This window comes from Malurus melanocephalus, unplaced genomic scaffold (genome assembly GCF_030028575.1).
Source record: "Malurus melanocephalus ecotype Western Australia unplaced genomic scaffold, MMel_1.1 scaffold_500, whole genome shotgun sequence".
NCBI classification, from domain to species: Eukaryota; Metazoa; Chordata; class Aves; order Passeriformes; family Maluridae; genus Malurus; species Malurus melanocephalus.
In genome coordinates, this window is record NW_026623732.1 from 370,289 (window position 1) to 380,468 (window position 10,180).

The 10,180-nt window shown below is 47.5% G+C and overlaps 1 protein-coding gene across 1 annotated transcript in view; it reads right to left on the minus strand.

The window, feature by feature from the left end:
• The window catches only part of ZBTB40 (zinc finger and BTB domain containing 40), a 29,844-nt gene extending 19,969 nt beyond the window's left edge, over positions 1-9,875 (minus strand). The window contains 6 exon segments of the mRNA XM_057381239.1: positions 612-765; positions 1,352-1,411; positions 1,413-2,044; positions 7,926-8,033; positions 8,370-8,454; positions 9,742-9,875. Coding sequence (XP_057237222.1) covers positions 612-765; positions 1,352-1,411; positions 1,413-2,044; positions 7,926-8,033; positions 8,370-8,454; positions 9,742-9,875 — 1,173 coding nt within the window.
• Positions 9,876-10,180: the final 305 nt, after the last annotated feature.

Consider the following 10,180-nt stretch of genomic DNA (forward strand, 5'->3'; position numbering starts at 1 on the left):
CTGTTTCTGTGTTGGCTTTGAGCTGGGACAAGGGCTGGCATCTGGTCACCACTGCTCAGAGCCCAGAGAACCAACCCTTSAGCATACAGCCAACAGCAGACTCAGTTACCCTTCTAACAGGAACTGAGCATCATTCAGCAGCTACATCTGCTCTTAAAGCAGCACATTGGCAGGAGAACACCATGGGGCAGCACCAGCTCCCCCTGCCACCCCCTGTCCTACTCCTCCCTCAGCAGCTCTGCCATTCACAGAGAGCAGCAGATGCTCCAMAGCAAGACAGTGATGAGGGCTCAGGAAATCTATTTCAGGATCTCATATGTCAGTCGTTTACAAGTCGATAGAGTTCCTGAAGCAAATGCAATAAACAGGAGGAGAGAAATCTGTGCTGGARCTCTCCCACAACACAAGAATGTCTYCAGGGCTGGACGTACTTCTTTACCTGCATGCATGAGCAGCTTGCACTCACAGATGCTTCTTTCCAGGGTGTTGCTCAGGTGAGCACATGTTGCCCTTCAAACAAACAGGCACCAGTTTCCCATGAAACATTTTCCTAAACAAGGCACAAACTAYTGAAGCCCTTAGCAGGATGAGGAAAAAACTTGCATCATTTATGGAATAAACATACCTACCTCCTTTTGAGAGGCATCAATTTCTCTGCMCTCTTCAAGTCTTTTCAGCACAGCCTGAGCATCAGAAAGAGCCTTGGAGAAAACACTTTCATACTGAACAAAGAAATCCAGTTTACAGCTTTTGCTCTCTGCTGCTGTGCGAGAGAAACAAGATGAGTTMTTTGCTAATTGAAGGGATTTGCAGAAAGCACGATGTGATTGAAAGGCATCAGCTTGTAACCAGCACATTGGCTATAATAGGAAAACTGTGACTTATAAATCCCTYCTGAAGACATCACACAGCCTGGAGGGAAAACCAACAGTTTATTTAACACCAGTTATAAATGGAACATTTATTTTAAATCCAGTACAGCCTTTGTCTTCCTCCCATGCTGAACAGGAGTTTAAAGCATAAGGTAGCATTAGTAAGCAACTCTGTCCACTTGCTGTTAGACAGACTGTCTAATCAGCCCCATGTCCTGCACTAAGACAGATCCCACTGCATGGCAGATGTAATCACATGCCTGGACAAAAAAAGTTTTGCTCACCACAGCTCTGGCAATRAGCACGAGGCAACTACAAAAGCCAAAGGAAGAAAATCCCTGCAGAACAGGGGGATGCACTGGTGTTGCTCCCAACCCAGGGCAAACCAAAAAGATCAAAATACCCCAAAGCAGAGAAGCTTGAGTCAATGTGTTGCAAATAAGAGGCAATACTGTGCTCAGACCTAGGAAGTCTCCCCTAAATCCCTCAATCACCCTTTCCCCTCTGGAGCCTCAGCAAGTTCCTCTTCCATACAGCCACTCAGCATGCCCAGGTTGGTCAGAGCCAGAGCCTCAATCCTCCTGGAGGGACCTGGAGTCACTCAACATCACATCCTGGTGAACCCAGGTACAATTCACAGTAAGCTCCTGGCCAGGAGGAGAAACACCAGCTTCCATTTCTGCTTCTACAGGGCCAGGCAAAGGAGGAACTCTTTGAGTGAGGATGATAAATGCTTTTCCTTCATCAGGTTTTCCAGGCCAGGGCAGGTAATTAGCTTCAGCTTGGTTTCCAGATGAATCTGCTTCCTCGCTGGAGACTCCTYTCACTAGCTGGTCCTGAACAGAACAGTTTATGAGATCCCTGAGGAGGTTTTTGCAACTAACAGCCACATTAAACATCTGAAGACTATCTGCCWCAGAGATAACTTCGGTAAAATTGTGTTTCCCCAGTGGGAGTTTACCACTATACATCATCTGAAGTAAGAGTGCAAACTCCTCAGATGACACCACAGAAGCATTGATGGAGATGGTGTCTGTGCTATCCAACAGGGATTTAAACAGCAGGCTGGCCACAGCCAAAACCACCTTGTGTGCTCCAAAACACATGTTCCCAATGAAGATGGTGCAGTCACAGAAATGCTGCTTCTTGCAGAGAGAGTACAGCTGCTGGCTCTAACTGGGAAGCTCCACGGTACCTCCCAGCCTCCTCTTGCCTTGGTCTCCACACTCCTTTCACAAAGCCCAGRTAATGAAAAGGAAATGGACACTGGTAGCATTTCTCTGTACAAAACAGAAAGAAAGAGTAAGAAAAATTACTTCTCAGTTTTACACATTCTAGTAGTTTACTGTGCTTCAGTTCTTTGTTTACAGCAAGACCCTCATTCTGAACTCACACTCCCCAAATCCAGCAACTTACTGTGAGACCTGAAGAGTCTAGAGAGTGTTAAAACCTAAATGGGCAGATTTGGACTGAGTACGGTATCCCAGGAGCTATAACAAGGGAGTGGAGCCTCCTTGATGCACCATACATCTCACAGGGATGTGAGTGCCCATCAGATCAGGCACTGGAGCGCCAGGCTTGTAGCCAGGGGCTGGAGCTGATACTGAAGTCAGCAGCTGGTTTCTGAAGGGGGAGGTAGGGAAGCAGGGCAGGAAGACCTGCTCAGACTATCTACCAAACACAGAGGAGAATCTGAGGTGTTAGTTTTGGCCTGTAAAGCACAAAGTGGTTTGGGACCAGTTCATTTTCTCCCCAAATCACTGGTAAGATGAGCAGGGCCACGTGAACGTTAGAGATGCAGGCCTGCTTGCAGCCCAGGGCCTTCAACACCCCCTTCTCAGCACACCACACTCTCAACTCATCAATTTATGAGTCTTTTCCCCTAAGRTGCAATTTTTGGTAGAAGYCCACAACCYTAATYCCATTTACCAGAGCCTCCSTTTACCTTTCCYCCCCCTCCCCACCCCATTGCAGGASGGAGAACAGATAGGACATCTGCCAACAGAATTTTTATCRGTGGGACACCTGGAGTTTTTATCTAAGCTACACAAGATGTTACAGCCTTGTCTACACACTAGGATACCTGACACTGGCACAGGCCACAAAACAGTATGAGCATTAGAGAAAGAGCACCTGGATAGACACAAATTACGTGACCTTCATGAATTACATGACTTTCAACAATTAACATCTTTGCACTAAGCCTTCTGCTCTCTTGTAGACAACAGGAGTAATATAGTCTATCACCAGGGTATAAGCTTCAACAAGCCAATGCACAAATACCAATCTCAAAGCTCTGCCTCACATGAAAGCAGGCTCAGAGCAACTCGCAGCTTGTACCAAATGACCAGTCACAAGCAGACACTGGGCACAGGCTGAACTGGCACCTCACTTCTTCAAGGCACYAGCCCCTCTGGAGCTCAGCTTTTGTGGGACACAGGACTATCCAAGGGTAGGCAGGACCCCAGCTGTCCTTCTGTGTGGCACTGCCTGTGGTGGCTATGGAAAGACAGAAGAATCCAAAAGCCATCATCTCCTCCCAGAGATACAGAAAGCTGAATGACTGGTTGGTGGATCCCAGCCATTCAAGAGCTCTCATGCACAGGCAAGAGCTCCCCTGGGCTTCAAAGATGAAATGCTATGAAACTTGTTTTTCAATCACCAGAAGAAACAGATGGTTTTGACATCACCTCAAAGCAGAGGTGTCACGCTCCTCAGTATTTCCAAGTACTCCTGAAGTGAGAGCACAGGGTGGGTGAGTCCTTCTCTGGAAGGCAGGAAAACATGAATGGGCTGATAGGTGCATTCTCCAGGTGCACTGCTACCAAAGGCTGGCTGATCTGCAGCTCATCTTTTCAAGTACCAGATCCACCCCTTCACCTATACACAGGACCGGCCACCTGCATTTCCAGCCAATTCAAAACACAGGTTCTGCACTCCTCCCACACCATTTTAAATCACAAGGAACCCAGGTGCCATCAGCAGAGTTGCTGCTGGTTGTGGGAGAAGAGACAGACCCGATTCTTTTGCCAGACTCAATGTAATAGCAGTTTAAGTCYGCCCACTCCTTCCCTGAAGCTGAAGGACTTCCAGTATCTGAGCTGAAATTGGGTCTGCTAGTTAAATAATAATAGCTACAGCTCTTCCTACAAAAGGATAAGCAGGAAACATCCATATACTGGAAGACATGTCTGCTCACTTTGCCATGAATAGCCTCCTGCATGAAACCCATTGCTTGCACTGAGACAAGCTGGAGGAAGCAGCAGCACCGTCTGCTCCCTTTATTCCTGGCAGGAATATAGAAGACATATTTGCTCATGACAGCACAAAACAGTGAAGCTCTAAGCAGATTACCAGCATGTCCCCTTCTTCATTACAGCAACTCAGAGCACTGGAAAATGCATCCTGAGCAATTAGCACAGACATATTTGTTTAAATACATTTTATTTCTTTTATTATAGAGACTCTTTAATTATAGAGTACTGCCAAGAGAACAGGCATTTATAACAAGGGGTGGTAGCCAAGACCAGCCTCAAGGCAATTGCACCCTACTTAGAGCACACTTCAGGCTTTTATTCAAAGCCTGGAGCCAGAAGGGACTACAATCTGATTGCTCTTCCATCACTGCCTCCCAGATTTCTGGGCTCAGTAACTTGGGTTTGGATAAAGCCTCTCTTCAAGTAAGGAGCCCAGTCATGATAAAAACTAATTTTTAGGGGGAGGACCCTCCACCGCCACATTGTAAAATTACATGTCTTGTTTCTCAGCCAAGTTTGTGTGACTGCATCTCCCAGCCATCCTCGAGGTGGCTTTAGGAAGGTTTGTCTGGGGGACTGGGCAGAACTGGGAATCTCTCTCTCTGGGAGAAGGTAACTGATACTTCAGCAGCCATGAGTGCTGACAGAGCATGAGCTGTCTGCCTCTGCCAACCCCACTGGCAGGAAAAAAAGCCAGTTGTTAGCTCTTCAGCTTMAAGCTGCTTCTGATTCCTCTCTGGAGCCAGGCCCACCAGGGACTTGTTATGAATTTCAAACKTAAGGTAAAACATGGCTTAAGCAGACTGTTCCTAGGACCTCTTTACAGCTGAGCCACATAAGAACTGCCCTCTTCCATAATATCATTCACTTGAGTAAAAAAACAGGACAAAGCATACAGGGCATTTGCCCAACTGAGCTGCACAACAAACAGGCCTTGCAAAACTAATCTTCTGAGGGGACATCTTAAGCCCCATCTTGTCAGCTTTCCAGGGGAAGCACCAAGGTGGCTCAGGAGCTCKCCTTCCACCAACTTCCAATGAATCTGCAAGATCAATACATTTAAGCCAAATTTCCAACAGTGCCTAAAATTCCTAAGGCTCTAATTGTCAATTTGTTGATAAATGTCCTCCTGTCATCCTTAAGCAGCAGTTGTCATCTGTGACTGCTCTCAAGACACCCACTGCAGCAAAGATGATCCTTTTACTTCTGAACATCCCAAGTATAGGAGGTCCAGAACATGTCTGCAGAAAACATCACCCTCCACTATCCAGTTTCAGCTCTTTCTGCCTTTTTCCAGTTATTTCTGTCTTCCCACACCTCCTAAGTTTGAGGGTATCATGTCATTTTATTTCAGCTGTATTAGAATAGAGAAAAAAGATCTGTTGATAGCAACAACCTTTCTTGGGGGAAGTTCAAGGAAGAAGGAAAGRGGATACCCAATTCTATTCACATAACTGAAAAGAGTACCCAAATCACTTCTCTTCATTATTCATGTAATTACTTCCATCTAGATCCAACACACTCAAAAGCCATGCACATTACCARGTTCATCAAAAGATAATTGAAATYTAGGACCGAACACTTTAGCAATTAGACTCTACAGAGACAGGTGCTCCAAAGGCACAGAGATGAGACCATCCCTGCTTCACAGCTCCTGCTGCCACAGTAGCCACACCTTCAGAACTTCCATCATAATGCACAGAAAGAATTGTAATGCCTCGAAGGTTTAAGGAAAAGGATTCTGTATATCCCTTGCTATCATAATTAAAGACTTTTACAAAGTGCTGGTCCACACAGCTGCTGCCATTAATAACATAATAACAAAAGCTCTTCCTGCATCCATCTCAGTGGCTAGCTTGAAATTCTTCCTGGAAATGCACATGCAGCAGGCTTTCTGTAGCTTTCAAAAAAAAAAAAAATTGAAAAACCCAACAACTATTACCACGCTGCCAAAAGACGAAGCCCTCTGAGCACAGCATCTCTGTGTGGCACAGACCCACAATCTGCTGCTCTGCTGCAGCCAKGCAGAGACAGGGAACTTGCAGCACTCACATGGATAACAAAGTTTTATAAAATCACCCTGCACACCCASTGCAAAACTAGAAGAAAGCAAGTCCTAAGCAAGCTCTAGAAAGTTAAAACTAAGAAGGTGGGGGAAATAAAAAGTGGATAGAAAGAGATAAGCAAAATGGAAGAATCCAAGTTTTCTGTCCTAAGTTAATGTCACTTCCATTGGAGCTGATCAGTGGGGCTTTCAGGAGCACCCCACAACCATCGGGTTCCTCACACTTGGCTCTGCTCAGGTAGCTAAAATCCAAAGTGGTCATTGCAGGAGGCATGGATGCCAGCCCAGGAAGGCTCCCAGCCCTCTTGAGAGGGGCTTATCCCATCCCCAGCCCATTTGCACTCAATCAAAGGCTCATTTCACAATCCTTATGGAAATCAGTGAAYGCAGTAGGACAGAAAGCTGGGATATGTGTCCCGTGTTGCTCAGCCCTGCAGTCCCCTGCACGGCTCAGCAGCTGGGCATGACAGTGGCCTCTGAGCAAGGGGAAATGTTCTGTTTTTAGCTCCGGGGAGTTAAGGGCAGTGACAGCCTTAAATCACAGTCTGAATACTTTCTGCGCCTGTTTACCAGTTTCCTGTTTTCTTGTTACCAAGATGATGATCTTACACTGAGGGTTATTGGAAAGCCAGAAAATCAAGGACTGCAATTCAATTTTCTTACCTCTCCCACCAAAAGTAATTCAGCCTTTGAAGTGCTGGAAGAGGATGAGGGGTCATTACTTGTCTCTGGGGTGCTCCTGAGGGTCAGAGCAGGCAGCTCGCCCAGAGGATAATGTGAAATCCAGCACGAGGAACCAGGGCACACCAATTTGTTTTTCAATCTATTTTGTTGCAGTTCTGAGCATCAGTGCAGACTGATAACAGAGGAAAATAAGCAACACTTTGACTAAATTCAGCGCTCCACAGTCTCTAAAGGTAGCAGAATATACCACTCAGACCCCACACATTTTGGCTGGCTGTCTGCACTAAGGCTCATAACAGAAATACAATAGATCAAAAAGCAAACAGCTCTGCTCTAACTCTTAATGGCAAATTTTCTTCAAACCACGGGATGCCCCAAAAAGCAAGCAAAATCATGTAGTGGAAAACGTGCATAAACGCAAAGAAACGGCCAAAGTTTGCTCCAGTCACTGCTCAGCCACAGATCACTATACCCAAGAACACCAAAAGTGACAATTATATYTTGCAGTTTCCCTTAACATCCACAAAAAACAAAAACTGGACATGTGAACTTTTTTTTGTCAGGTAGGTTTACATCAGAGAGAATGGCGTGTTGCAATATCTTAGTGACTCGTTAAAAAAAAAACCAAAACTACACTACTTTGACYAGTTTTTGTGACCCATTTTGTATCAGCAGAAGTAGAGGAGACTTTTACTGCCACAGCCAAGCACAGACATGGCTCRACACACTACTGAGGAGCCTTGACCAAAGCCCTTTAAAATTACACTTCTCAAGCATGGTCACCCCAAAACGGGTCTGATTCCCTCAGACTTCTTAATAAGTACACAGAATTACTGTGTACTGAGCTGAGTCTATCGAGGCACCCAGACTTCCACCACTGTCACTTCCTGCCATCAGGCCTTCAGACACCTCCTCAGCCCCAAAACTCCATCAAGAGAAAACGATTTTCAACAACTCTTCAAACATGGGTACAGCTGCTCTAAAACAGCAGAGGAAGATGCAGCATTCTGAAAGCCGAGTAGGTTTGGCCCCACAAAGCCAACGCACTTCCTCCATCTCCTGGAAGATTCTATAACTGCTGAGTTGATTTTTGGYGGACAACAGGGACATTTTTGGCACCTTCTTGAAGTGGTATGTCAGGGCAGTTAGAACATACTGGAAAGAGAGGAAACAAGAGTAAAGAGCAGGGTAAAGAGGCTGGGAGAGGATCTCTCCTCTGGCCCATACTCCAACAGGCTGTTCCTGAACCACCCTGTCAACCCAAATTCCTCCTGAAACACAACACACGAAGCATCTCTTAACCAAAACCCTGCAGAATCCTGCTGCCTTATGTAATGTCTGGCCCAGAATTCAGGTGTATCAGTCTTCCTGTCCASCACAGGAGAGCAAACTGCCCCTAAGCCTCACCTCAATGCAGCCTGTCCTTCTGCAGGGAGGAAGGGGTTTCACTGAGCAGGACCCACTCCAGCACCTCTCTGTAACACATCTCACCTGAACTGGGGACAGGGACTCTGTCCCTGTGGACTCTGACCCTGTGGCTCTCTTCTCCCTGCTCTGCTGCAGCAGATCCGTTGAGCTGGAGATCACAAAGGAAACCAAATGAGACTGCTCGCTTTTTGGTGTAGTGCAAAAAGCCTGTTAATTTCTCTTGAAGAGTCAGTCTTGATGGATTGTCTCAAAGAACAGATGTGATTAGTGTCCAAAGCAAGGAGGGGAATCTGCTGTGACCAAAGCACAAGATAAACCCCTTCCACGCCTAGGTTTAAAAAACTTCCTGAAGGGTCACACCTGCCCGAATGCACAGTTAATAACACCTTTGAAAAGTCAGTGGCACCCAGCAGACAGGCTTTAGCTCGCTGATAGAGACAAAATTCCACAGGTAACATCTTTTATGTGCAGGTTACAAAAGGAAAAGCCCCTGCCACAAGGCAGTGACAGGAGTGCCCAGCTGCCTTTGGCAGAGGGAACACGGGGAGTGTTTTAAATGAGAAGGACTGTATTTTTTGGTCACGCCTACAAGGTTCACTTGGATTTAACACGGGTGGGGTGTGGGAATCCCCGCTCCGGCCAGGTTGAAGGCAGGGRCACCCTCGCAGTCCCCTCAACCTCCTCACCCACCTTAAAGGTTTCGTAGGGGCCGGTCCCTCTCTGCCGGCGGGGGAGGGACCCATCCGTCCCGCGGCTCCCGGGGAGAAGCGCCCCATCCCGACGGAGSTGTGGCACCAAGGCGAGGTGGCTGGAGCCAGAACACCGCAGCAGCGCTATGGTTTTACCTTTATTGAGCGCGGCGGCAGCGGGAACAATGAGGCTCCAACAACAGCCGCCCCTGTTCCCGCCCGCTCTCCCCTCACGGCGCCGCCATCTTGGGGCCGCGGCAGCGCCTCCCGCCCCYTTCTTCCCGGTGTCTTCCAGTCTAATTATTTATGCCCTGGCTGAATTTTCTCACCTTTTGTAAACGTAACTGATGTAGTCAGRATAACGTCTACAACTGAAGTTGCTTAATGAAGAACTCTTGTTTCAGGCATTGCGCAAGGTCACATCAACTAAATGCATATGTATTAGGTAGGCGGAGAATATGTGTTAGATCGCTGGGTTCGTGTGAATTTTACTGCATAAAAGATACGGCGTTTTACCCCTTGGTGTACTTTATTTGTGGAAGCCTCCACCTTACACCCTGCGCAGATTAAACCATGTCTCTTTTTCTGAACTAGACGTTGTGCCTATGTTTTGGGAGCGCCTAAAACCGGCAACACCGGCGCCCCGTCCGCGGGCAACTCTGAGGCCATGGCGGCTCCTCCTCCCGCACTCCCCCCTCATGTCCTCCCGCACTCTCCCCTCATGTCCTCCCGCACTCTCCCCTCACGTCCTCCCGCACTCCCCCCTCACGTCCTCCCGCCGCCTTCGCCGTCGTAGCCCTGCCGTCGGACTGTGGAAGTGGCTGCTCAGGGAGGCGGTGGAGTCACACCCTCTGGAGGTGTTGAAAGAAACATCGGGCATCGTGCTTAGTGCCATGGTCTAATTGACAMGGTGGTGTTGAGTCGTAAGTTGGACTTCGTCTCAGATGCCTTTTTGAAACTAATTGATTCTGTGATTCTGTAATAAAACATCACCTTCCTGTGCTAGAGCCGAGGCTCGTTCCCTGAGGGAGGTGATGGCGATGGCCAGGCTTGGGCTGTGGGAATGCTTGTTCTGGGCGTACTTTGGGGGTCTGGCTGTGGGACATGGGGCAGGTTGACAGCTGTGGGTCCTGATTTGCTTTTCCATTACCTGTTTGCCCAGTTTCCAGCCACTGACTTCCCATC